This window comes from Caenorhabditis remanei, chromosome X (assembly GCF_010183535.1).
Source record: "Caenorhabditis remanei strain PX506 chromosome X, whole genome shotgun sequence".
Classification (NCBI taxonomy): Eukaryota; Metazoa; Nematoda; class Chromadorea; order Rhabditida; family Rhabditidae; genus Caenorhabditis; species Caenorhabditis remanei.
The window spans coordinates 5,881,848-5,909,089 of NC_071333.1; the positions used below are offsets into that span (position 1 = coordinate 5,881,848).

Below are 27,242 nucleotides of genomic sequence, written 5' to 3' on the forward strand. Positions count from 1 at the left end.
TTGAACTTGGATAAAAGTGTAATAATCTATAGGTTTTTCTTTTTTTAATACGTTCTATTCCTTCTCAACGGTTCAGATAAAAGTTGTGACCTGAACTAGCATAGTCGAGTCAAATGAAGTCTGATCTGAAGGTCACACAATGCAAAAAACAGCATGTATAAAACATAGACAACTCGCCATTGTTTATTTTCTTTATATTACACTAGTTTTGTAACTCCTCTCTCATATCACCATACCTTACACAGTATTGAATATCGAGATCTAAAGTACGATTGTTCATGTGTGGACATTAGACATTTTATTCTGCATTCAACTCTTCTCCATATTGATTCTTGCTGCTTTCCTCGCTCCCATTTTTTGATTATCTGTTTCACGCATATGCTAATTATGTGTTTGGAAATACTCCATCATGCTTTTCCACCTTTTGCTCTTCGGATTTGCATCAGTCGGAGGAAGTTGAGAAATATAGGTGAAGGGAAACGGATAATTTTTCAAGCCTTGTCTTCCTCCTTCTCTCCTCGTCCTCGATTGAAAGGGTTTAATACACACTGGGCGGAGTTTGAGATCACAAGTGTCGTTCATGCTTCGGAGGCATGTTCTGTCTATTTTTTACCACTTTTCGTTCAAGTTATATACATAATCGCTCCTTGTTTGTCCGATAATCTTACAGAAAAGTGATCACGACTACAGGAAGAAAAATGTCAGTTGCAATTCAAATGGACGAAGAACGAGACAACTGGCTGAATTTTGTTGCAAAAGGAAATAAAGTAAGAGTTCTCGTGATATGTAGTGTAAACAATGCAGTTATTTAGATTCTCAAACTTGCCAATCACATTGAAAAAGAGACTAAAAACAGGGTATGGTTGAAAGTTTTTTGTGCGAAATTGAAAACAGATATCAAGATCAGATTTGCAGATGAATCGAATGGAGATCTGTGTGATCTACATAGATCTACTAGATGAAAAAGACGAAAAACTCCACTACATCGACAAAGATTCTATGATGATGACGGGGAACAGAAGAGTATGTCTACCAGTTATCAGCTTTCATTGTTCATTCAAATTAATTTCAGTTCTCTTTACGTCAACGTATGTTTGTCGGCTCGATTGAGAGTGAGACTGGAGTAAGTTATCTTCTCATTTTTGAATCAGCACAAAATAATTTTAGCTCCAAAAGGGTTTTATATACATCGTCCAGTCCAAGTTTAATCACAGCAATCAAGGAATTGATGTTAACCTTCCATTATGTTGTGACATAGAGAAAATCAACGCCCTAGAAGTAAGTATTTCTCACAAACAATTGATTTTGTTTTTACAAACTTCTTTATTGAGATTTTTGCAATGGCTATATCGCATATGCTGACAAACAGCCAGAGAACGGTGAATATTCCATGCTCCGGCAACGTCCTCAACTTAATCATATTTATTATCAGATTGTTCGAGATTACATGTTGCCATGTGGATCAGACCAGCACACACGAACCCAAGTGTTCATTCAGAAATTATCGCATTTGGAAGAGGAAAACGCCATTTTGGGAATTGCGCGTCAAGCAATCAATTCGATGAGAAATGTTGTAGCATCTATTTTCTCCTGGTAGTTATTTATTTTACAATCTCTACCACACTGTTATTTATGAGAACAGAAAAACTTTCGAAACATTTTTTGAGTAGAATCATTCTTTTTTGCAATACATATTTTTCTATTGGGGGAAAGCTTTCCTAAATTTATGCGTTCAGTTGAACTCCTAACTTTCCGTCTCAAACATTTTTGTTCGCCCCTTTTCTCCTTGTATTTTCAACTGTCCCAGATACATTTTTGTTTAGTTTTTGATACTAATATTCAATAAAAGGATGAATTCGTTAAAACCGCTATCATAACAAGTTTCCCAGAGCTGCCAAGTTTTGAGCAAATTTTCAATTATACCACAATACATGATACGAGTAGATTAGAGAGCAGAGTAAACAATTAGGCATGATGTTGATGAAGACGATAATGATTTTAAATTGGAAATGTGGAAGAGCAAAATTTTTGAGAAAAGAAGAAATAAGTTTGAGAAAAAGGAAAATACGGAGAATTTTCAATTATGATCACAACCACTGTGAGTTATGATGAAACATTATGAAACTGATGGGGTGCAATTGTTGTGTTTCGATTGAAGAAAATATGTATTCCAAAATGATAGAATGAGCAGATTGAGAGAGAATAACGTGACAGAGAGAAGAGAGACGTATAGTCAATTGGAATTCATCAAACCCAAGTGAGACTGAAAAGAACATACAGGTTACTGTTCACAAAATCCATCGATAAATTGTTTTCTGAAATTCCCTTTTCATTTTTCCTGAAAAAGTAGAAACTAGTTATACCTTATAGACAGATTGAACGAGTTTTTTGATATCTTATTTAATTCCGTTGTGAATTTATTGATTTGGAAAATCACTTTTTAAAACCAAATACCAGATTTAGGAGAGAAAAGGATTGAATTTTTAATGAAGTTTTCGCTATATAAGAACTGCATGATTGGGTAAAAACCGTTAAAGGACGACTGTTTCCACTTTGCCGCCGTTCCTTTGGTGTGCCAGTCTTTTACTTGCAAGTTATGTAAGAGCGAAGGCCAATGTGATCAAGGATGGAGTAATAAAAAAATTAGTTACTGTATCTGTCGCGACTTCTAAGAGCCGAAAATGCAAAAGCAAAAAATGTTCACAAGTTTATGAGAAACAGGTTGCATTCAGAAATTAGGAAGGAACTTTGGAGCATTCCGCATCTGTGCAAATCTTGGCTTTGACCAACTTCCAACCGGTCGGACTTTTTGAGTTCTGAAAGTTCAATATATGAACATTTATGATTTTAGTGGCTTTAGCAAAAAATGGCCAGACTCCTTAAATTTCCACTCAAAAACTGACCTTTTGCAAAAAGACTTTGGTAAGGTAGGAGTTTGTGCCTTCGGAATGGGAATACGTGAAAGTGACGGTTCCTTCAATCTGTGAGACGACAGATTTCACAGAATTTACGGCTTTATGAATTTTGTGATTGAAACGGAGAGATTTGAAGTTAGCCGACGACAAAGCAAAAAACGAGTCCAAATCTGTGATTAGAGTTATAGGGGATGAATCTGAAGTTGAATGAATTACCTGTTCCATTATTCACGAGCTGATAAAGGGACGTGTTGTTTCTAATGCTCATAGCGTTTCTAACGGCATCCAAATGATTCTCGAGAACATCAATGGGTGACTTTTCAGCCATCTTGCGTTGGACTGGGGGTTCATAGTTTTGGAATGGAAGGTCTCCTTGTTGGAATGCTGACGTGGTAGCTGACAGGACAAAGAGAAGTAGGAAAGCTAACACTCTCATTTCGAGATGAAACGATAAATGTTGACGTTTCCGTAGGTTTTTATACCAGATTCATACTGACTTCTGTTCCCAAAGTCTCAATGGGAAACTTGAAAGTCGGCTTGTTTTGAAGTTAGCATTTGAGAAATTATCAATGGGAATTGATGTTCCAGTTATACAGTTTTCTCAAAGAGTATGAGAATGTGAAGATCACTGAGAAAACATACGATGCAAAAACTGTGATACCGGGATAAATTCACTTGGATTTGAATATCTGCGATGATTGATTACGATATTTCATATCTAGTACCCAGGTAAGTTTTTGGTATTTATAAATTTCATATTGAAATGCAATATAAATCAATTCGTACAAATGAATTATTTCGGATTTAGAGAAAGTAACAAGAAAAAGGACGTAAGAGGCGGTTGGCGGTTGGCGCTTATTGGCGGTTGACATGAGCCTGAATATTTTCCAACGCTGCCATCTGGCCTCTGACAGATTGCTGAAAAACACTCCATTCTTATTGGACATAATATAACTTATTGCATACCTCCATTATTTCAGCAAAGATGTGCTGGCCATTGGCCACGGCATGGAGGAAACATTGTCCGTTCATTTGGAACATGTGCACATCGTCGTCCGCATCTCCGATGAAAACTGCTGTCATTCTCTTTCCATAGAAGCGACTGACAACGTCAGTTACCGTCAACTGTAAAATGTTTGTTGAGCACTCACTAAATTGAAGTTAATAGTTTGAAAATAAAGTTTCTTTCATTCCTCAAAAAAATCTGCAAGGATATGTAATAGACACTCACAGTATGGAAGTGGAGAGTGGTGAACTCTCTCTCAGCAAAAAGGCGTGGGCTCTTAAGATCCACGGTAACAACTTTGATTGATCCAATGAACATCGGCTCGAAATCTCTACAAGCGACAAGATCGCTGCACATCTGAAAACCAAATTGTTTAGAACAGTTTCAACGTAAAAATTGAAATGTTAGAAGAAAGTTAACAGAAGAACGATTGGGAAGAAATTATTTCATTCAACCGTATCTCAGCTTTAGATGATTCTTACAATTCTAGACTTTTAGACTTTCCCCACCTCACTTCGGATTTATGCCATGGCGCAGTCGGTTACCGCTTCAAACTTATGCGGGGAGGGTGGGAGCCGTCAAGCAGTCAAGCACAAGCCCCCTAAGCGAAATCTATCTACCACATCCATCTGGCACGTTATAGAGCCAGGTGGAACAGTATAGTTCTAGTTTCCAGCAAATATCTAATGTGTATGTAGGGGCAGGTTACAAACGCACTAAAACAATTTTCAAATTGCTGCCTACAAGAAAAAAAACATGTTTTTGTTTCAAAAAGGGAAAAACGAAATCAAAAAAAGGTGGCACCGGTCGGAAAGAAATGGAGAGGAAGTAAACAATGATGTGACGGTAACCCAAAGTTTTTATTTTATATATCGTAACAGTGTGCAAAGAAATCAGAACGGTGGTATGTCTGCCCAGTACGGTCTCCTATCTGAGCTGTGCCTTGTCAAAACTGTCCCTTCCCAGAACTAATCGAAATATTATAGTAAAATACACGTGAGAAAAATTAAGAGACTTTGGCTTCCATTTGTTCACTTCCTTGAGTGAAAATAAGTTCTAATAAGAAAAAAAAATAACTCTGACAAGTCGGAATAACTCTGACAAGTCAGTTTTGAAAAGATCACTGTTCTGGAAAGAGGCGGTTCTGAGAAGAGACAGTTCTGTAGGAAAATCTATGGAAAGACATACTTCCGTGAAATGATGTGAAATAGTAATACAAATGCTTTTGAAACAACTTTTCTTGATATCGGCTTCATAATTTTATCGAAAAGATGCAAATAATTTATCAAAAATTTCTTGTCTGATTCCAACGGAAAAATCGTAGAGATCTTCTTAAATAGTTGATTTCCTATTCGACGAACGCAGCCAAAACGTATAAACATTTCACAAATGAAAGTGACTGGTACATACTTGAATCAACTTGCTCGCTCAAGTTGTAATAATAATTGATGACAGTTTGTAAATCGTGAGAAGACATTCATTGTTACGTCTATCCAGTGCTTAACGATAGACACAGACACAATGGTTTGAACGATTCATGTGTAACTTGAGAATAAACACATGTTGCAGCCAAATCAGAATATTTTACAAATGAAATTGAATGGTATCTGAACCAAATGTTCGGTATAGAAACCAAAATAAAAGAGATTTTGACGTGTATGTTTCCATATTTAGATGATTATGAAAGCCGCAAAGAAAATATGAAGAAGGACCATCACAAAATAAGCCTTCTGTTCTGAGAAACAACAAAAAACTTCAGGTGTTCTAACTTTAAAACGATTAGAAAAATCAAAAACAGAACGATTTTTTATTGGAATGAAAAAATATGAGGAAAGCAAACAGAAAAACAGCGAAGGAAAGTTTCCGAGTGACATTTATAGTATGGTTCTCATGAAAATATAATTAAATCAAGAGAAACAAAAAAAATGGTGGGGAAGGAAAAAACCAAGATGCACAATAACTATAATGTGAACGAACAGATTTAATTGATTTCATACAAAAAACGTTGATTCCCAGAACTTGACAAAACAGTTTTTTTTCAGATTTTCAAAATCAGCATCGATACATCAATGTTTTCGATAAACAAAAAAAATGTATAAACCTTCTTAGATTTTTGTCATTAACATTCATTTTTTCGGTCTCCTTAATTCTTTGGTTTTCATATTCAAAATCTCTTCTTCAGAGTCGACGACATTTTGAAAACAGGCCAATTTAACAAATCCAATGAAAAAAGGAAAAACAATAGGAGGATTAGAGAGCTTCCTATATTTGAGACAGAATAGGGTAAAGGATGATGTAAAGATAACGTGAAAGTAGACGCGTACTACAATTTTCTTCTACCTGGCTGATTTCCGTCTTGGTGGTGTCTGACTCTCAATTTCCAGTTTAGTTTTTCATGATTTTGAGCAGCTTCAAATATTGTGACGCCACAGGTATAAGTACAAATTATGTTTGTGAGGATCTGCATTTAATCTTTGGACAACTGTTTGTTTAAAACCTGAAAGTTATCTCCCGCAGGGTATCGAGCGATTTTTTGACCTATCACTATGATTCATTTTGCCTCCATTTCTTGATAAACGGAAACCTTAAATTTTCAATCCATTAGCAGGTAACCCGGATGCTATTACGTCACAGTGGACAATTGTTTTTTGGCCCGTTCTTAAAATCGCGTAGGTATGAGCGTGCGATCGATGAAACATGAGAAACCATTTTTTCTTCTTTTTTTGCTACCTCCAGAATAGGTGCATTAAATAGTTATATTTTTTTTAATTCACTTCGGTTGTATCAGTTGCTATTTGCCTTTCATCTCGAATCAAAATAAGTTAAGCCAGCAAACGGTGGCAGATGCTTTTTCTTAGATAGCTATTTAGAAACCGCATGAAGAATCATGAGAGATACTACAAAAAGATATTTAGGTTGTCTACTACTGATGTGAGAGAGATTGTAAGAAGGAGACGTATGTGTGCATTAATATGCTTGAGTGAAATTGCGTAGTACGCAATAACTTTATCTCGTGAAAATAAAGGTTGCAGTATTGAAAATTCATTGGTTGTGTCGGCATAACCCACTTTTGTCAGGAATACATATTTTTAACATGATTTTCCTTTATTTATCTGAACTAGCCACAAAAACTATTTTCTCATCGAATAATATCTCGGTCCCCATTTATTTCTCAATGCATGTAAATGTTTTACATTGAAAATGCTTTATAGCCAATATTATTCTCATAATTGTCACTTTCTAACCAGGTGCCCGTTAATTAAAATCATCGGAAATCCAGTACACGGGGATTTCCACAACACAATATCCCCGATTGTGACCGTTTTGCGACAGGTGGAAAATCAATAGTAATATTTTGAAAATTGTTGTGCACACGACGTTTTCCCGAAGATCTTCTGTATAGTCTTTTGAACCAGCCAAATTCTACATTTTCGGAAATTCTTAGCTTTCGAACCACATTATTGACAGGGAGCCAATTTTTGTCGGAGATAATGGAAGAACGCGTAACAAAGTGTTGTAAGGGTACAATTGGCATTTGCATGACATGAACATAGCTCATAGATTTTGCTTTTGAGATCAGTATGGGAGGATACCTGTTTTTTCCAAGCTCATTGCCTCCGTCATAAACTGTTGAAGTTACGTCAGCTAAACAACGCATTCTGAGAAATAATAACACATTTCTTTGAGAACATCCTTCCTCCAGAAGGCGATAGACCCTCGAAAAAATGAAATGTTCTATCCTCTCACCAAAAATGACGGATTTCTCGTTGTTCTCATACCAACAAACTCTTATGTGCTCTCATAAATGTGCTCACACCATATAATTTGGCTCTGTCTTCCTTCGCTTTCTTTTTTCAATGTTTTTAAAAATCTTTTTCGGGTTGGTTGGAATAAAAATCAATTGAAAAAAAGAAAATAGAAGAAAAGCCCGTCAAAATTAATTTCCGGTTTTTTGGTTGAGATAACTTCTTTCAACTTTTTACGAATTGTTAGTCGTGATTGCAATCCTAAAAAAGTGATGATGCCGCAAAGTCTTCTTTGTGATATTCGGTTTCTCTGTTGTGACTGAAAGCATTGTCATCCAGTTTCTGATATTTTAGTATACATTTTGAGTTCCACATCTTCCCTGCCCTCTCGCTTGTATCACACACCCTCTCTCTATTCAGCGTAACAGATTCATTTCTAACCTAATAGTGCTTTAATCCTTCTCTAGAACATTTTTCCCTTGTTTCACGTTTACTCGAAGTTTTTGTCACAGCTGCCCTGGTGGTGACTGCAATATTCTTAAGAGAGAAGACAATCTTCAAAATGTGTCCTCGAAAAAGTTTACCAAAAGCCACGAAAACTGCTCCAAACCAAAAAAAAAACTTATCCAGGCACTAATGTCTCTCTCCGTACTTCTTTTCATTATTCTAGAGTGATCTCCATTTAAAGATGAGTACACTCAAACAAGCACATCTGCCTTTTCGCTGTGATTTCATGGGCGGTACTCGGTTTTTAATGCTGCCTTGAACTTCAAATCTGCAAAGAATTTCAACAAACTCGTTTTGCTTGGAAGTTCCAAAGAAAAATATGCTTGCTGCCAATTATAACGATTAATTTTGCACCCTACTTGCTCAGATCAAATTTTTATCAATCCTCATTTAGAACCGAAAAACCCCAAATTAGTCTTTTCAACATCTCGTCGTTTTGGATGTAAGATTACACGGCACTCTAACTAGTTTTCTAGGTGGCCTAGTTTACGTATTCGTGTTGTAAATTCAATTTTTTGTGATTGATTAAATAATATATGTATACAGGGAAAGCTAAACATGAACTTTAAAATTGTCGTTTGAGGAAGAGTTTTTTTTCTTTGCCCTCTTTTTAAAATTTACGATTGAGGGTGGAGCCGGAATACTGATATTTTCTCATAAGATTTGAAATAAAGATTGTTTTTGGTTATGTCATTGATTATGAGCTTTTTTCTCTTATTTGCGACTAGAACATCTGATTTCCACAAACATGAGAACTAGTGATAATGATTGTGATCGACGCATTTCTTCTTCCTTCATGTTTTATTTGAGAATTTGTATCATACTTGTACACGTTTTTTTTTTATTTAGAGTCCTTCCTTCCATAGATTCATGCATTTCACTATCTAGAATGAGTTCTCATATTCGATTTCTGATTATCAAGTTTTGTTTCCAGATTATTGAAAACCTCTTTCAATGGAAACAACAATAGTTCATCGTCCGGAGCCACGCAGAAGTGCGGATCTTACGAATCTTGAACATTTTGCGTGGATGCTGCAATTGGGCAACAGCTACGATGCTGCTTTGACATTGTCAAGCTATAGAGAGTTAATGCGGGAATTGTCTCAATTGCTCCGTTCTCCAATCGTTCATCAGATTGGGCAACTGAATCAATTGTTGCTCAACCAAGGGCACATCATTTTTCCTTCCAAGGAATCAATTGTGCTTCCAGTCTCGGTGCCAATTATTCTTCCAATCAAACCATTCTCTACTTCTAGACCAGAGACTTGCTTTACGCCAGCAGATACAGAGACAACTGCAACATTTCCCTCATGCACTCCACCGCAGACAACGTCGCCAAATGTGGCGATACATCCTGTATCTCCACTTCCATTTCCAGAAGTATCATCAACACCAGGTACTCGAAATTTGTTTTTAGACGAGTCAATATTGTCAATATTTTCAGCTCTAGGAACTGTGCAAATCTCTCCTGCTTTGCCCCTAGCTGATGTTCTCGAGTCTGAACTCTCAACCTCTTGTCAATCTCCACAATGTGTTTCGACTTCACCATTGTCAACTGAAGCAAGTCTTTTACATCAAGCATCGGAAGAAGTTTTTTCACAGGATTCCACTCCAGCTTCATCTGCTCCCTCACCGGTCACGACGACTTCTCCTGTAGTGTCAGAAGTCCCATCGGCTCCTGCCTCATTGGTTGCTAATCAAATTCAAACACCAGCTTCGTGTAACCGCGTTTCGTCTTCTCAAATGCCAAGTATTTCCCCCTGCTCAATCATAACAGAATCGATCGGGTCCCGACTCAGAAAAAATCCTCAAAAGGTTTCAATAACAACAACGAAGAAGGAAAAATTAGTGAAAAAGAAAAAAACAAAATTGATGAAATCAAAGAAACCATTAAAAAAGGTTGATTTTTAAGTTTTTTAAAGCAAATTGTCTAACCCTTAATTTTCCAGTGTGTCGAGGATGATAAAAAAAAGTGTGGCTTGCTTCCAAGATTTTGTCTGTGCCAAAAATTTGAGAAAACAACAACTTTAAACTGGGTAAGTATTAAATCTTTTACTACTCGTTAGATAAGAGTGATTTAAAACTTAGGGAATTGCTGCCAATGTGTTTTTGATAGTTATCAGGATTGTTGAATTAGTTTTCTGTTATTACAAGTCATTATATTTTTGTAAATGACTCATCGTCTGATTCATAAAAACGAAATTTTGATTGCAGGTCCAATGCAAAATATGTAAGCAATGGTATCACGTGTTTTGTCTTAATTTGGACAACAGCGAGTACGTGGAAAAAACGTTCATGTGTTGTGGACATCAGCAATGCCAAGAAGCAAAGAACTCAAAAATGGGTAAAATCTTCTTCGAATATTACCAGATGAAGCAACCACGACCGCGCCCTCAGGAGCCATAATTATATTGTTTTGTATTTTTCAAAGTGATTGTAATGTTTCCAACTTCTATGTATGACTTCCTATTGTTACCTTTCATCTCTGAATTCAACGCTTTCTTCATACATTTTTCTAGCTTTTTCTTGACAAGAAATTTTTTTTCATTGAGAATCCGGGTCTCATTTAATTGTCTCTACCCGTATTCCCCTTACATTAGTTTGCAACTCACATTCTACCCAAACCATTAGTAGTGTCATTTCTGAACATATTCTGTTTCTAATGGAAACTGACGAATAGTACTGTCATTTTTTGTTTCTAACTGTGTTTTTCTATGCTGTCCGATTTGCTGTTCATCAGAAGAAGCTCCGATGACATACTTCCGGGTATATTTTAAAAAACCTTAAAGTTGAAAAAAGTATCGATGTATCCACTTGACAGTAAACTGAGAAAATCTAGTTCATCATGAAATCTCAACTGCTTCAAAAAATTTTTGCGAGACTCAAACAATAAACTAAACACTTGCTGTCGAAAAATACACGTTCTTGGAGTTATCTTTTTGGAAGGTATAACTGCTTTTGCTGAGGAATCATTGATTTTCTTTCGCCCCTTTTAGAATGATTTGTTTTTCTAGTCATACGCTTTTGAGTTATATGCTTCATCTTTTCGAAAAGGTGAAATCGCTCATTCACCTGTGGATTTCTCCAGTAAGCTCAAGCTAGGTGGACAGCCATTGCAGATTATAGGTTCCAATTACGGGACTATGCCGGCACCGCAAACCTTTCCGTAGTCTTTACCCTCACGCAAGCACGGATTATGAGATACAGCAAGCCACACGTATGCTCTTTGTTCAAATATATTTTCCTCGCTGAATCTGTTGTCAGGGGTGATGAGCAAGTCTGCTTCCCCTTTTTCAAATGGCAAGCAAACTCCGCCTTCATAATTGAATCCCGTGTGTATTAATTTTAATATTTTTCCACTCTGTTTGTCACGTCCACTCGACACATCTTTGTTCTCACTAATAGTTTTGTTTTCAGGTTTTGAAAATTCTCAAGATTAACAATGTGGAACTTCTCGTCGTTCAACTTTTCGGGCCAGGGCTCTTCCAACGCCCGGCAGCCAGTTTCTGGAAGTTTTTTGAGAACCGGTGATCAGCCAGTGACAACCATAGCCAGCTTTGTAATGCCCTCTGTTATTGCCGAAACTGCTCTCCGTGGAAATCGAGAGATTCAACAGCAACAAGGCAACGATCATATCGGAATTCTTGGAGGATACAGTGCTTCTACAGCTAATGATACGTTTTCGAGTGGTCGTCAAATCGCGACGTTTGTTCCCTCATTGGCTCTTGGAAATCAGTTTGACACTAGCCAAGCACCACCAAACCAATTATCAACACCGCAAATGGAGACTAATGTTTCTGCAGTTTTAGAAAATCCGTTCATGCAACGTTATACTCCATATCCATCTTCAATGTTCTTCTATGCACCTCCAGAGCAAAATAGTGCAGAAATGGGTTTGCCTGACTACTCACGCATTTCTCCGAATCCTCTCAACACATTCGATTTTACTCATGGTTCTTCTTTTCAAAATGATCCGTCCCGATTTGGAACGGGTCAAGAACCAAGAAGAGCTACTCCAGAAACTGAGAACAATGAAAGTGGAGCGCCACTGTCAAAAAAGCCAAGATTCTCGCCAAGAGGATTTGGTGAGAGTGCCCCATCTGGCTGTTCACATAGACTAGCAAGCGTTTCAAAAGCTCCAACTGTGTCCCAATACGAGACACCTAACTTCTCACGAACAATAAAGTTAGAGCCTTCTGACGTTGACTATCACGCAACTTCTCTACGAGTGCCCTTGAGTTCCAGTGAAGTTTCAATGCCAATTCTTCAATCTAGTGCTCCAATTGCTACAACTGAAATCCCACATCAAAAGCAGAATGATGTCCTTATGAGAACCGTGAAGCAAGAAACGGCAGAAGTGAGTATTGTGAAAATATATCAATTTGAATAGAATAGTATAGTGAATAATTGCTACATACAGCTAAATAATTTCTGTAAATTTTATGAATTTTTAGAAAGCTCTCACTGACTGGGATAACATGGTCAAAAATATTAGCACAGTTACCAACGGATGTGAACAGGTTTGTGAAAAACGTTTATTTTGTTGCACTTGATGTATGATCACAGTCTTTTCAGGAAAAAGTATCAGCATTGACAAAAACCCATCAAGAATCTGTTGATGGTACTAGTCTCATCGGGGCTCCAATTCTCCAGACGGAAGATCCAGTCAATCCAACAAACCCAATGAGACGAGTGCAACATAAAAAAGGAAGGGATTCGTCGATGCCACGATTGTCATTCGAGCCTGCGGTCTTCGACAACGACACAGCTGCTCATGAAGCAGTTCCACCAAATGATGGAAGTGACTTCCACATGAGAAATGTGAAACAAGAGTTGTTGGAGGTGAGATTGAATAAAAACCATAGGAAAATAACTAGAGCAGTGCATCAAAAGCTAGCATGTGGGGAAAAACTTGTAAAACCCAAATCCCGTCCAGTATCAAAACCGCTACTTTTGGGAGATCAGAAAAATAAGTTGGCCATATAGCAAAGATTGATTGCACGACCTAAAAATAATGCATTAAGTTTAGGAGCCCATGCCAACACTGAGAAAAGAATCTCAAGAAGACAACCCAGAAGGAGGTAAACACATCTCTGCTCTTGTTCTGAAGGTGGAAGAGCAAGAAGTTACAGCTGTAGAGATTATCCAAGACCAACCAGAGGCGGAAATAGAATCAATTCGGTCGATTCCACAACAATCAATGGTTGAGGAGACTGCTGAAAATCGAAATGGCGTTGAAAATGAAGAGGAACAGTTGATTGAAGTGAGTCATTTAAAAGTTTGGGTAAAAGTGATAACAGCAGTAAAGTAAATCAAGCGAATTAAATACAGGGTGGCGAATAAGTATACGTCGCTCTTAATTATTGGATATTCGGCGGGAAAACGCTTGAATCAACAAAAAAACGTTATTAATAGTTGGAATGTTCAAAATTGATTTAGTATACAAAAGGAATTCAAAGTTGGATACTTTGGCTTTGATACAGGCCATCAGACGTAAGACGTCAAAATCGCCTGTGCGCCGCAGGTAGACGACGTTGACTTCGTCTCATATCTTCTGAAGGACGGTTTTGAGAGCAACGGCCGTGTTGTAGGAGATTCCTGATAACTCGCTCTCCAAATATTCCCATACGACAAAATCGATCGGATTGAGATCCGCCGACAAGGAAGGCCTAAAGTCGTTGTTCCAGCAGCCAGGAAAATGAGAGAGATGATGAATTTTGTTGATTTGGAACTGTGGGACGTAGCCCAATCTTGTTGAAAAATGAAAAAGAGTCCAGTAGAGTGTTGAGCTGTGCAGAGGGACAGAAAATCCTTCAAAACCAAGTTTTGGAAGACCCCGAGTTGATTTTTGCATTTTAAATAATAAAAACTAATGAAGTTCTACCGTAAGATGTCACCGTGGCCCAGACCATCACAGTTTTAGAAAAAAGGTAATTAGGGCCCTGGTAACGTTAAGGGGACCTACTATCACCTTTTGATAACAAAAGTTTCTGCTTTTGACGGTTGGAAAATGGTTCAATAATAAAATGCTTATCATAAGTCCAGATCACGCCCGATACGCGGCGCACAGGCGATTTTGGCGTCTTACGTCTGATGGCCTGTATCAAAGCCAAAATATCCAACTTCGAATTCCTTTTGTATACTAAATCTGTTTTGAACATTCCAACTATTAATAACGTTTTTTTGTTGATTCAAGCGTTTTCCCGTCGAATATCCAAGAATTAAGAGCGTCGTATACTTATTCGCCACCCTGTATATCAATGACTAACTTTAGGACATCAATGTCAATGATAATAATGAAAGGAACAGCAGAACAGACACTGCAGAAACTTGGCAGGTAAATTGAAATTTTTTTTAATGCCATAATGAAAAATTATAGAAAATTGAGTTTTAACAGCAACAGAATAACTGTTTCAGGAACGCATTGCTCCAAGAGAAGAGGAGGAATTAGATGAAGAAAGTTCTTCAACGATTTCATCCAATTCCGAGGAATCGGAAGCTTCCGTGGAGGAGCTTGATGACGACGATCAAGCGTGTTCACTTGGAGAATTGTGTATTGTAGGAGACTATTTCAGGAGATTCACTGGGGAGGTGACCCAGTGGGTAAGTACCAATTATAAGAAGATATGAAATTTAACAGAAATCAATAGAGATTTGTTGTACTTTAGCAAAACGTTTACCATTCCTTTTCAGGTCTCCTGCGACCGCTGTGGAGAGTGGCTCCATGTTTGCTGCATACTGCTCAACAATGAAGTGTATTCCAGCAAAACTTTCATTTGCTGTGGCATACAAATCACAGCAAGTGCAAGAGATGCTAGGAATGGGGATGTTCATAGAAGGTTTCACGAGACTCCTTAGTTTATGATCCCATCTGTAACTTGTTCCTCTTCGTTTTCTCATTCTCAGATCTTTCCTTGTTTTTTTAATTCCAAACATCGATTAATTGTATCCTTCTTCAACTTTTTCCACGTCAAGTTGAGAAACTTATTCCCACTTCTTCTGGCCTTCTTGGTATCATCCTGCTTTCATTAATATCAATCATTCAATTTTATTCATCACGTACCCAATGATGAATTCAGATAATTTAACTTCCATCCACTCATTCCATAGTCTCTTTCATTGGGAAAGTTCACTAAGTTATCTGCTACTGAAAAACCTCCTCATTTTGTCACATCTCTTTCCAATCCAGTTTTTCAAGATTATGAAACATTCTTTCTCACTCACATACAACATATGATACATTTCCTTTTTTTGTATTTTTTACAAGATTTATACAGTCTTCGGACTGTAGATCACCTGAAAGCATCTAATTCATTTTCTGTATGTTATTTCAATAAGTACATGACTATTCATTTAATTATAATGCATTTCAAAAAAAAAAGGCAATTCAAAAAAAAAACTATCACTATTACAATTTGCATTTCAGATTCTGCTCACTATAAAACAATCCTATCGACGTTACTGGACGAGTTAAATCCAATGTCCCTGTTTGATAATTTTTGGGGCATGTTCTGCAAAGCTATAAGATTACAAGATGATTTTCTAAGCTCAAACACATTAACGTACAAAAACAAAAAAAGCAATTAAAGCTGAAAAGCTGATAAAATTTAACATGAACTCACAGAATTTTCGAAAAATGATTTTGCACCACATGCAGACGAAAAATGAATGAAAAAGGAAAAGGAAAAATGAGCGATTCCAAAAAAGAATAAAACGGAGATAAGAGTAAAGTATGAACATTGCGGACAAACGGAAAATGGCCGCAATATCAGTGACACATCATACTCCAAAAATATTAGAGATGAGAGTAGTCGAAATTGTTTCAGGTACAGAACTCATGAAGCAAAGTTTCAGAAATATCAAGTACACAAACGAACATTTAATAAGATTCGAAATTAAGTTCTTCGGTAAATTTTTATAAACCAATTCATTACTTTTTGAAACTTTTCTGAACTCCCAGGTTCCCAAAAAATGAGAATACCGCTCTATAAATGCTAGTAGTTATGATAATTAAAAAATTATTATCATAGCTTTAATTATCTAACCGTCTAATATTTCTGATATGAAATTTTCTCTAGCGTGGGTGTCCTTCTAATAGCCGTGGGCAACATGCAAGGGGTCTAATTTTCCAAAAAGAGATAAAACCTTTCCAAGAAAACACACATTACTTTTATAAGAACGTTACTAGATTATGTCCCCGAAAAAGACAGATCTAGATTTGGTCCAATCTCAAAAAAGTGGCTGAGTCGTTGATGCTTTCTTACCAATAAAACCCTCATGTGCTCTCATAAATGTGGTCACAGCATATAATTTGGCTCAACCCTCCTTTGCTTTTTTTACATTTCACTTTATTCTTTTTGTCGGTGAAGATTTAAATCAGTGACAGAAATTGAAAAAACAAGAAAATCTGTCAAGACGTATCCTTCATTTTTGTGAGATTTCTTTACTTTCTTCTTCAATCATCGTCTGTCAAATTGTAGTATCTTGAAAGTAGTGACGGTAAAAATCTATTTTTTGCTCGACTCCTCGAGTTATCCTGATATGAACAAATGGCTTAGAAACATCTTTCACTCCTTATCTGAAAGTTTCAATTGAAAGACGCCGTTTGAGCTGCGATTTTTACAGTTTATTCATTTCCGAGTTAGACATTATCCCACTAAGAAGAGGAAGATGTACATTTGAAGACCAATTAGGCATCCCCAGTTTTAAAACGTCTATAAGGCTTAGAAACTCAACAGATAACAGCTGCTCAGTTCAGCTGAACTAACTCAGAACCGAAAAAGATAGTTCAAAAATGAAAAAACTTAAAAGAAATTCTCTATGTGTCACAATAACAGCTGCCAACCATAAAAGAGACGACTTAGCTGTGAGTACACTCTATTCTGTTTGACCTGATATTCTTATTATCGCACTAATTTTTGTTTGTGACATGTATGAAATGCTTCCATCCATCTGAGTTCAGTTTTAAGTTTTCATATACTTCTTCTAAATCAGTTTTTTTTCTTCTTTTGGATATGTTCTTGTAGATGACATAATAGTGACGCTGTGCCAATAAGATGGAGTTCTCGCTAAAACACATAAACGCCTTCGATATTGGTAGTGTGACTACTCTTTTGCGATTTTTCCATTCCCAACATTTGAAGGAAAATTGGGTTTTAAGAGGGTCGTTTTCAGTTTCAACTAACTGTTGTCAAGTCCATCCCACAACAATCAATTACATTGTCTATTTTCATAGTCGGTTTTACTTTTACTCCTTGTGTTTAGCCCAACTGTCTCCTGTTAGTGGTCTGATAATGAATTGAAGCTGACTCGTTGTATCGAATTTGAAATTTACTCGACAACTTTCTCATTCAAATGGAATTTTTTCTCCAGCTATTCTTCTCCGGTAGATGTATTAAGAGAACCGTAAACTGGTGTCAAAGTCTGCTTATCTAGTTTTTGGGTTAAAAGTTAACAATAACGTCTCCCTCTGTCTCCCCCAAGGCGGCAATGGAGTATACATTCTCACGTTTTCTGAGCAGTTTATTACATTTTTTGCTTTCTCGAAAATTCACAAATTTAGTCATCTACATGGGCCACATTTTAATTATTTTCTGTTATTTTAATATTCATTGTCAATCATTTGCCCTCGTATTGTTCTCAAAATTTTATGAATATATGTGGGTTATTGAAGTCACGAATATCTGAATATTCAATTGTGTTTGAGTCAGACATTTTTCTTTCTTTTCTCGTTATATCGGTTATTTCCAGAGAGTTGCTAATTTGAGAAAATCAACTGTGGGTGCTCAGTCAGACTACGATAGGTCTTTTGAATATCCAAATATGACAGCTTGCTTGTTTTTTGTGTACTATTAACAGGTTGTTTTTGTCAACCATCTGTCTGTTGTTTTGTAGTATATCCTTTTTGAAAACAAAAAACATACCGTATTGCGCCCCACCAGTGTCCGCTAATTGGTATTCTGTTTTTATTCTTTCATAATTCTCAGACATGAAAAACAGATTCAGATTATTTATTTCACTCTTTTTTTTTCTTGAGTCAGATGCGTTTTCGTTGATTTTCAAAATGGACCTAGTAAATTTTTTGTATTATTACATTTATCAGTGGGATCTGAAAAATTCCACGACTGTATATTAGACAAAAAGTATTCTTTCCAGAGATTATCTAAGCGTTATAGTGAGAGCTCCACGAAAATAGTATCTTTCGAACACTTTTGTTTAAATATAATCCATTGTCAAATTTGTTTCTTACTCGACACTTTATTCTCTTGCTAAGCCTATGTCAAATGAACATTTGAAAGAATATTACACGGCCTAGTCAGAGATAATAGAGCCTTGAAACATTAGCCACACCTTATGTGAGTGGCTGCATACGAAAAGCAAAATTTTGTTTTGTTTCCGCTTGAATTAGTTTCATTATTCATTCATACCTTCAAGATTTCATCATCCAAGTTCATTTTGAAAACTATTTTTGTCTAAACTGATTTGATGAACTTTGTCTTTTATTGTTTTCTCTTTGTTTCCAACTCTCTATTTCTATTCATTTTCAATTTTTTCTCAGACTCCCAACCTTAACTGCAGGCTTTAAAATATCACTAAATTATAAGTCTCAAAGCAGATTTTCATTTTCCTTTAAGGTATCTTGTGGGCTGACAAACAATCTAACTTGTTTCTTTTTAAATCAATCGCAGTGGATTTTAGTCTTTTTTTGGATGCCATGGTGATGCCATGCCAGAAACAATTTGCTTACTCAAATGTCTCGCAATAATAAATTCCCCTATATATCGAGGTCAAACCCTCTCGTACCTTTTCTGATTTTCCTCTTTTATCTATCTAGTAACTGCTCTCTCCGGATATCATGAACTCTCATTGTTTTGAATGGCATGTTACTCTATTTGTATTCACATTTTCTGTTTCTGATTTAGTCCCAAAAGACAAATTCGCAGAGAGAGAGAGAGCAAGGGAGAGTGAGAGAGCAGTTGGCCACAGCTTAGCTCTATATCAATTTATCTATTTAGATACTGAGTGTATGTATTACATATCCTACTGTTTTTGAGGAAAGTATATTTTCTTCGAATTAAAGTAATATTTAGATTAGTTTCAACGACTATACATAATGTTTATCTTTTAGGTGCTTTTTAATTCGCGTTCTTAAGCCCTTATCGTTTGCATTCCGAATCCATCCGTCTCTTTTTCACACTGTTTTTAAAAAGTTACCTCATTCATTTCAGATTATTCTCATCATCCAAGATGAGTTCTTCAAAAAACCATGAAGTCATTTCACTGGAGTCACGGCGAAGTGATAGTTTATCCAGTATGCAGTTTTTGGAGTGGATGATGGAATTAGGCAACAGTTCCAACAATGCTTTCATATTAACCACACGGAGAGCAATGAGAGAAACTTATGCTGGAATGGTTTATATTGCAGTTGCACCACTTTCCGAAGTTCTCGAACATCCAGCACCAAATGGCGAATCAAACGCAATAAGATGTCCTATCCGAACTGAACCAGTTTTTGCTCCAAATTTTGCATCAGTTTTCAAACCTTTGTCCACATCAGCCTGTTATTCTACTACGGATATCCCATTTGATTCAAACTCGCAAAATTCAACCGCTGTTTCTGATCGTTCTTCTCCATCCACCATACCACCAACGACATTATCCAAGACTGAAGTTTCTGCTCCACCAACTCCTCTTCAGCCATTGTCACCAAGCTCTTTCCAAGCGCCAAACATCTCACCGTTGTCTCCGCATTTGGGTCCACTAACGCCTCCTCCAACGTTGGATTTATGTTCATTCCCAACTGAGCCAGTTTCACCTACTTCTCCAATTCCGGCTCCAGCAGATGCAATTTTGCCGAGTTCTTCAGCTACTTCGTCCCCTCCTGAGCTGGCTCCGGTTGTTGGCACTTTGCCAGTTTCCTCATCAACCTCCAGAAAACTAATTTCTTCGACACCAGCAGTTGCTCTTTCAACAATGTGTTCGACCTCTTCACCAGCTCAAAGAAGTTCATCAGAATCATCAGACTTGGTTGAAGAAGGTTCTCATCCAACTATGTCTCCGCATCTTGTCACACTTTTGGCTCTTCCAGTGAGAGCTACAGATGCAATCTCAACTGATGACTCGTCCAATGTTTCAAATCGTCAAATTAACAATTCAAATCGTCGTGCCAATCGGACACCCTCAATTGATCTCGGTCGTGCTGCTCACTCTTCGGGGGATAAAACTTCTCCCACAGATCAAAGAAATTTTGCGAAGTCATCGTTTTTGGATAACGAACATACTCGTTTGTCGGTTTCTCCACATCTATCCTCAGACTGTTCAGCTGAAATTGGCTCCTCAGCTCGATCCAACTCGTCCAGCCATCAAGCTCCTAATGTCTCATTTACTGATTGCATTCCAAGCCATGCAGACAATCACTCACCGGTTTCTTCAACATCTTATGCAGCTCAACAAAATCCGGTTGTTGAAGCTTTGGTTGCTGGTGAACTCCTTCCAAAGCGTTCAACAGTTCCTGTCTCCCATCTTGTTCAACAATCGAAGACTAAAGATGTTGGTTACCCATTCACGCCCAACTCTCCAGAAAACCAAGCATCATCATCTTCGAATACTCCACCAGGCTCGACAACACCGAACTTGATTTCTTCTTCATCTCTACGGAAACGCCAACATGAATCAACTTTAGAAAAAGAATCAAAAAAGAAGAAACCAATCAAAAAGTATAAGAAGAAAACGAGGAAATCAAGAAAGCCCAAAAAAGTGTCTTCACCACCAGCCCCATCATCAAGTCGTGTCGCAAAGTCTCAAGCATCAGTGTCTTATTTACCTTCCTCCTCATGTTCAAATGACGAAGAATGCTCAACATCATCAGACTTGGCTTCAAGAGTCAAACTTCGTCGACAAAGAGCTATCGAGGAACAACAACCTAAAAGAACACCACCCAAAAAAGTGAGTTTTTGAAAACTATTCAGCTGATCCTTGAATATCTTTCAAATTTATAGAAAGTTCGCAAAAATGTGCAAGACAAGGAGAAATGTGGTGCTCTTCCAAATTATTGCTTGTGTGTGAAATATGAAGAAGAAGAAGGAGGCCTTCATTGGGTGAGTTCGTACAGTTATTGTCTTCATGGTTTGGTTATCTGACAGTGAACACATGTTTTAACTAGAGAGAGTATAATGTTTTGAAGTGGCAGATGTAATTTATTTTTTCAATCAAATTGTTTCCTGTTCATAATGCATTTGCCATTTTCAATTTTTAGGTTAATTCTAAATTTACAGAATTGTTTCTGTTTTCATTGTGAGCTAATGATACAAAAGGGGGATAAGGAATTGATGAAAAAGGAGACTGAACTTTGCAAACTATATACCAAGTTTAGGTGTCCTGTGATCTATGCCGCGAATGGTTTCACATTTTTTGTGTGAGGCTCGACAACATCAATTTTGAAAAGGAAGAACCGTTTGTGTGCTGCGGAGAGCGGCCTACAAAAGAAGGACGACGAGTCATGAGAGGAGCGGTATACGACCAATACCAAAAGATGCATCCACGACCAAAACCATACTGAAGTTGGTAATAATATTGTTTTCTTCATAGACACAATTAAATCGACTTCAACCTCACCTCTCGAAGTTTTATGACACTTCGGAAAATTCTATTTTCTTCTTTTTCTTGTTTCTTCAATTTTCTCATCAACCACAATATGTTTCCAATCCTTTTTATTATGAACTGCTTAAGTTCTATTGCATCTATCATCTCTCCACTGCTTGATAATCTAGTAGTGATTATTTCTATAATTTTATCCTCCAGTATTTTTTTTTCTCCACTTTTCTTTATAATTGTTTTTTTCCAAGTACGCTGATTATTCACAAATTTAATGAATAATAATTAAATACCCAATTTTTAAATTTGATTTCAACAAAAATAGATTTTTATAATCTACTTGTAATATTTTTATTGAATTGTTCTTCTCCATTTTTATTTTCCAATTATTTTTTCAGGTTCAAGACATTTTTCAACTGCGTACCATCGATTTGCTCAAACGTTTTTCACAACTGTCGAATAATTCAAAAAATCAAAAAAGAACGTATGTTTGTACTCATCACCGTGGCAACCATTACAAAAAATTGTGAAGACAAACCTATGCGATTCGAATTTTGCATTTTTAAATTTTTTAGATTGGCGAAGAGAGAAAATACGCGATTGAAAGAATTGATCAAAACGAATATCTATGATTTACTTTACAATAAAGTCGGAAACAAATCAAAAACTTGCAAATGAAAAAGTAGGAACTTCCTTTCTGTTACTTCGATAAGTGAGTTAGATTTCTTTCGCGAAGGAGAAAATGAACATTCAAAAATCAAGGTGTAGCTGAAATACTGAAAAGCCTTTTGAACCATTCAACTTTGTATTTTTACTGAGAAAGGTCTATTAAGATAATAATTTTTGTATTACCGGTTTTCCGAGTTTTCGCTGTAACAAAAAATGCAACGAGTGTAATATAATCTCTCCAGAGCTTCAAATGTGTTTATGTTTAGAAAACCCCTTCTACCGTTATCATTATATTTTCTTTTCCTTCAAATAGACTATTCATGTTTTCGATTGAAAGTCCTGAATGCAAGAATTTTTTATTTTGCACATTCTAAAAAGTATATTTTCGAAATCCTCTCAGAACTAATTTCTAATAACTAAATCCCAAGAAAATACGTTTACCCTTTCGGTATGTGGAGTTCTCATAAAGTCGGTCTTTGCAAACAACCATTTCGTTATTTTCAAAATGTATTTATTTTCTTCGTCTTTTTCCATTTTTATACCACTAATCAAAAATGAAGCCATGTGTGTAGAATAACACCAAGAACTTGTGCTCTAGGAAGCAAATGGCTCTCAATTAATGGTTTTAGAGTCGTTTTAAATTTCTTCAAAATAGAGCATTTTGATGAATCCCACCCTTTTTTTCCCGCAAGCACTGTTTTCGTTTATTGGAATCAAAAACTATTTTCTTGTTTTTATGGAGTTACAGATATCAGACTATACTTCTCAACTTTTGTCTTTGCCCCACTCATCTCAAATTGGTGAGATAAGAATCTATACTTTAGGTTCATATGAAAAATCACATCATCACGTAACTTTTTGCGTTCCTCGATTACACCCATGTGCAAATTCGAAAGCTAACAATTAGTGCTGCAGAGCCACACGCATCCGTATTGTCTGTACTATCTTTTCATCTTTGTGTTGGTTATCACGACAGTGAGTACTACCGATAGTTTTTTCTAAAACAACAAGTTGACACTCACTTTCATTATTGATCTTTCTATTTCTCTGAATTCATTTTCTCATACTCCGAATTTCTTCTTTTCGAATTTTCATACCTTTTTAATGATATGTCGTGAACAAGCCACTGCTCTCTACGACATACTTTTTCAGGTTACTCGGAGAATCCTAAACATTTGCAATGTTTAATTTTTCCTTCCCTTTCCTTTTCGGTCGGAGCAACGCTCAGCCAACGCCCAATAACGCTCAGCCAGGTGCTCTCCAAAATATTTCGGATAACTCGAACATACCAAGCGCTCCAGCCAACTCAATGGAAACATTCCCATCTGCAGGATCAAGCTTCCATTGTTATGAACCGACTTATCAACAACAATCCGTTCCTGCCATCGCTCCAGTTGTAAACACTCCGTTTTTCAACCGATTCCTCCCCGTATCTTCATTCGGATTCAACAGCTTCTTTTCAACTGGTCCGCAACTGACAAACTTCCGTTTTGATGTAGCGCAAGCCGAAACAACAACTCAAGCCATCGCTCTAACACCGCCTGCAACAATGTTTCCTTCCTTTGGACACGTCGATGATTCGAATCAAGCATTTCTTGATCCCACATCCTCACAATTAAGTTCTCACAAAACTAATGATCTACAACGACAGTTGACGACTCAAAAAACTATGCCAGATTTCGAAACAACTTCTGCAAAAAGAGGAGCCTCTTCACCAAATGAGTCTTCAAAGCCGAAAAAACAACGATTTTCTTCTGAGGAAGATGGAGAGTGGGGAGTTCCTGGAAATTCAGAAACAACACATGCGATTCAGAAGTTTTCTAATGCAAATGTATTTCCGCCCGTTATTGTGAAAGAAGAGCCGTTGGAAATGGAGCAAGTAGATGCTCGAGAAACTTGCACTCCAGAAATGAAGAAACAATTGCCTATGATGTCGCGTTCAAAATCGAGCACTAGACAGATTGCAACGCCAAACAACGAATATGACCTGACCATGAAAGAAGTCAAACGAGAACTGGTCGAGGTAAGATCATTTTTATTTTAGATCTGGAAACACCAGAAAACTGATTTTTCATAAGAAAAACGTATCAAACTTGCTAATTTTCAGGAAAAACCCACAGTCAACACTCTCATTGAACGAGAAATTAACACCTACACAGTGACCTTACTGCCGGTAAGTACAACAAGTCTATATGCATCATCATAGAACTATGACAATGTCTTTCTGTTTTCAGAAACAAGAGATATCACAGCAAGCAAAATCTCAGCAATTCATGGAAGAGAATTTCGGTATCGTTGTTGAACCAGATCAAGAGATGGAGAGCTTGATTTTGCTAACGGAGCCATTATCGGGAGAGGAACCAGAAATGCTGGTAGAAGCAATCGAACCAAGCCAGCAAATGCCATTGGAGGACCTCGCTGAACCAACGAATGCCTCGTCGCTATCAGATCCATCAAATCCCGAGGAGCCGACAGTGCCAAGTTTGGAAAACCAGGATGACCCGTGTGCGCTGTCGAGATGGTGTATATGCAGTCTCTTTTTCAGCAAATTCTTTGGCTGGACAGTCACTGAATGGGTGAGTAGTGGTGAATACTCTAGAGAACTCTAGGGAATAGGAAAATTGCTTTAATTTTTTAATTTTTTCAGGTTCAGTGCAAGAAATGTGAAAGTTGGTTTCATGTTTGTTGTGTCCAAATGGACAACGGCCAGTACTCGAACAAGACATTTGTATGTTGTGGAAAACGTCCCACGAAAGACGGTAGGAACGCCAAAAGGGGAGTGGTTTTTAGGAGATTTATGAAGTTTTTCTAACCCGACACACCTTGAATATCTATCAATACCTCCGTTTCTGTTTTCTTTATCTTCTACACTCCACGTTTGTTGTTTTCTTTGTCTCCAACACAGGGATGATTGTTTTTTGACTCACTCTACCTCATTCCAACCCTCTTTGCTTTTTTTGATTTTATATTATTGAAAACACTCCAGCCATGGTTCAAAATTCTCCCGCCCTTTTTTGCTTACCATCCCTCTCCTTTTTTGAAATATTCGATTGTGTTTTATTCAAAGTTTCCCTAATATTTATTTCATCACCACTCCACATTATTTGCACCTACAATACTCTCAAACTACAAGGATTTCACTCTCTATTTTCTTTCTAATAACTTGTTTTGTTTATTTCTCCTTCTGAATATCTCTAACCATGAAAACATGTTCAGAATTCCGTTTCCGAATTTGATTGTGAAGCTAAAACATACCTATCAATAACTTACTTTTATTGTTTCTTAATTTTATTTGATGCACAATTATATATTAGAAAATTGAAACGTTGCAAAAATTACATAATTAAAACAAATAAACTTCTTTATAAAAAAAAGACTAACATAAGTAGGTGTTGAGAAATGGAGAAGGCAGTTTATTCCGAGAACACGGGATCTCGGAATCCTGGAAATCTTTGAAGACTTGCGAGTTTCAAATTTATTTCCATTTAATCAACATGCCCGTAACTTTGTTAAATGAAACGATGATGTGGTATTGCCATGAACCAAACAAGGGATGACAAAATTCATAAACAAAGCTTCTCAGAAAAGGCACGCAGAAAAGTTTAGAATGAAAAACAAAAGGTAGAAAGTGTTTTGTTTTCAACTTTTTCATTCTTTGGTTTCACCTCAGAAATGTGTAGCACTAATTTTCAAACCGGTAAATGCACAATTTGGAAAACGAGTCAATTCATCTCCAAGTATTTTGGGTTTTTTCAGCAAGAGAAACAAGTTGATCGACACATGACGAATGTTCCAATTCCGACTATTCAAAAAATTTTCATCTTGAACAGTTGGAGATATGTTTTTATTCACCCTGACGCTGCAGTGGACTTTCCTGAAGGTTGTTTATCAACCAATTTGCCTATTGGATTTAAACTGAGAATGTTCATGGACATCGCCGAAGAAATATAATTCAGTCCAGGTTGACCATTTTTGGATAATATTTTTAATCTACAGATGCCAAAATATACACTCACAAGACTTATTTTTTCGCAGAAACTCGTGAAATCATGACAATTGATATGCAAGTGAGAGACAGTCAGACAATGACAATACACGTTGCATTTGTTGGTGGAACACACACACATATTTCTTATCTCAGGTTTTGTATGTTATCTCAGCTCTCCCAATGACCAAACGCGAAAAAGAACCGTAATCTTATCTGTCTAGTTTTACTCATTGAGGACAGTTTTGCAGATTCTAGAGAAAAAGAACCACACAGATCTTGTCAATTGTTCTAATCTCCTTTTTTGGTTTTTGACTTTTCGGTTTTTTTAAAAGTAATTGTCGTGGACTTTCAAGGAACACATGTTGCGCCTGTACAACGTCTTTTCCCCAGATGTTTACTTGTGGGCGGAGACTCTAGGACGTCTGACTTCTCTAACCCAAATAGTGCGCATGTGTTCATTTCCTCTCATTACTTCATTCGTATGTGGTTGGCGCCATTTGCGCTCTGATATCTTCCGCTTTTTCTTGATTTTTCTTTCCGCCTGAAAAAAACAGTTCCAAAATTATCTTTTTTTTCTTTTTAAATCGCAGTAAGCGTCGGACTCCTGGCATTCGTTCACTCCACTAATGCCTTCGGAGTGATAGAGTTCATCGTCACATCTCCAGAAGCTAATTATCTGAAAGTGACCGTTTGCGCCCAGTTTGAGTGTTCGAGTCCCGATGAATTGAGTGAGATTTATGCAATTCCTGCAGAACGTTATCGTATTCATTCCCACACTGTTGACTAAAATTGAGTAACACTCACAATCAGATCATGCC

The 27,242-nt window shown here is 36.9% G+C and overlaps 7 protein-coding genes across 7 annotated transcripts; 5 read left to right on the forward strand and 2 right to left on the reverse strand.

The window, feature by feature from the left end:
• Positions 1-698: 698 nt before the first annotated feature.
• On the forward strand, positions 699-1,597 carry GCK72_023126 (uncharacterized protein; the record flags this gene model as incomplete). Its single annotated transcript, XM_053735248.1, has 6 exons — positions 699-767; positions 813-857; positions 916-1,023; positions 1,073-1,123; positions 1,198-1,278; positions 1,433-1,597. 6 exons carry the CDS (start codon positions 699-701, stop codon positions 1,595-1,597), a joined length of 519 nt encoding a protein of 172 aa, XP_053578814.1.
• A 1,138-nt stretch (positions 1,598-2,735) lies between these two features.
• On the reverse strand, positions 2,736-3,351 carry GCK72_023127 (uncharacterized protein; the record flags this gene model as incomplete). The annotated part of the gene is made up of 3 exons (XM_003103216.2): positions 2,736-2,816; positions 2,904-3,085; positions 3,132-3,351. The coding sequence occupies 3 exons, from the start codon at positions 3,349-3,351 to the stop codon at positions 2,736-2,738; spliced, it is 483 nt and encodes a 160-aa protein (XP_003103264.2).
• A 419-nt stretch (positions 3,352-3,770) lies between these two features.
• Positions 3,771-4,278, reverse strand: GCK72_023128 (uncharacterized protein; the record flags this gene model as incomplete). Its single annotated transcript, XM_053735249.1, has 3 exons — positions 3,771-3,833; positions 3,882-4,040; positions 4,147-4,278. The coding sequence occupies 3 exons, from the start codon at positions 4,276-4,278 to the stop codon at positions 3,771-3,773; spliced, it is 354 nt and encodes a 117-aa protein (XP_053578815.1).
• Positions 4,279-9,128: 4,850 nt separating this feature from the next.
• GCK72_023129 (uncharacterized protein) lies at positions 9,129-10,580 on the forward strand (the record flags this gene model as incomplete). The annotated part of the gene is made up of 3 exons (XM_053735250.1): positions 9,129-9,570; positions 9,619-9,989; positions 10,389-10,580. 3 exons carry the CDS (start codon positions 9,129-9,131, stop codon positions 10,578-10,580), a joined length of 1,005 nt encoding a protein of 334 aa, XP_053578816.1.
• Positions 10,581-11,616: 1,036 nt separating this feature from the next.
• GCK72_023130 (uncharacterized protein) lies at positions 11,617-15,032 on the forward strand (the record flags this gene model as incomplete). The annotated part of the gene is made up of 7 exons (XM_053735251.1): positions 11,617-12,531; positions 12,629-12,694; positions 12,750-13,016; positions 13,204-13,437; positions 14,449-14,511; positions 14,592-14,777; positions 14,868-15,032. The coding sequence occupies 7 exons, from the start codon at positions 11,617-11,619 to the stop codon at positions 15,030-15,032; spliced, it is 1,896 nt and encodes a 631-aa protein (XP_053578817.1).
• Positions 15,033-19,421: 4,389 nt separating this feature from the next.
• Positions 19,422-21,732, forward strand: GCK72_023131 (uncharacterized protein; the record flags this gene model as incomplete). The annotated part of the gene is made up of 3 exons (XM_003103329.2): positions 19,422-21,119; positions 21,173-21,271; positions 21,547-21,732. The coding sequence occupies 3 exons, from the start codon at positions 19,422-19,424 to the stop codon at positions 21,730-21,732; spliced, it is 1,983 nt and encodes a 660-aa protein (XP_003103377.2).
• A 1,884-nt stretch (positions 21,733-23,616) lies between these two features.
• GCK72_023132 (uncharacterized protein) lies at positions 23,617-27,211 on the forward strand (the record flags this gene model as incomplete). Its single annotated transcript, XM_053735252.1, has 5 exons — positions 23,617-24,459; positions 24,544-24,609; positions 24,671-25,012; positions 25,084-25,195; positions 27,015-27,211. The coding sequence occupies 5 exons, from the start codon at positions 23,617-23,619 to the stop codon at positions 27,209-27,211; spliced, it is 1,560 nt and encodes a 519-aa protein (XP_053578818.1).
• Between the last annotated feature and the right edge of the window lie 31 nt (positions 27,212-27,242).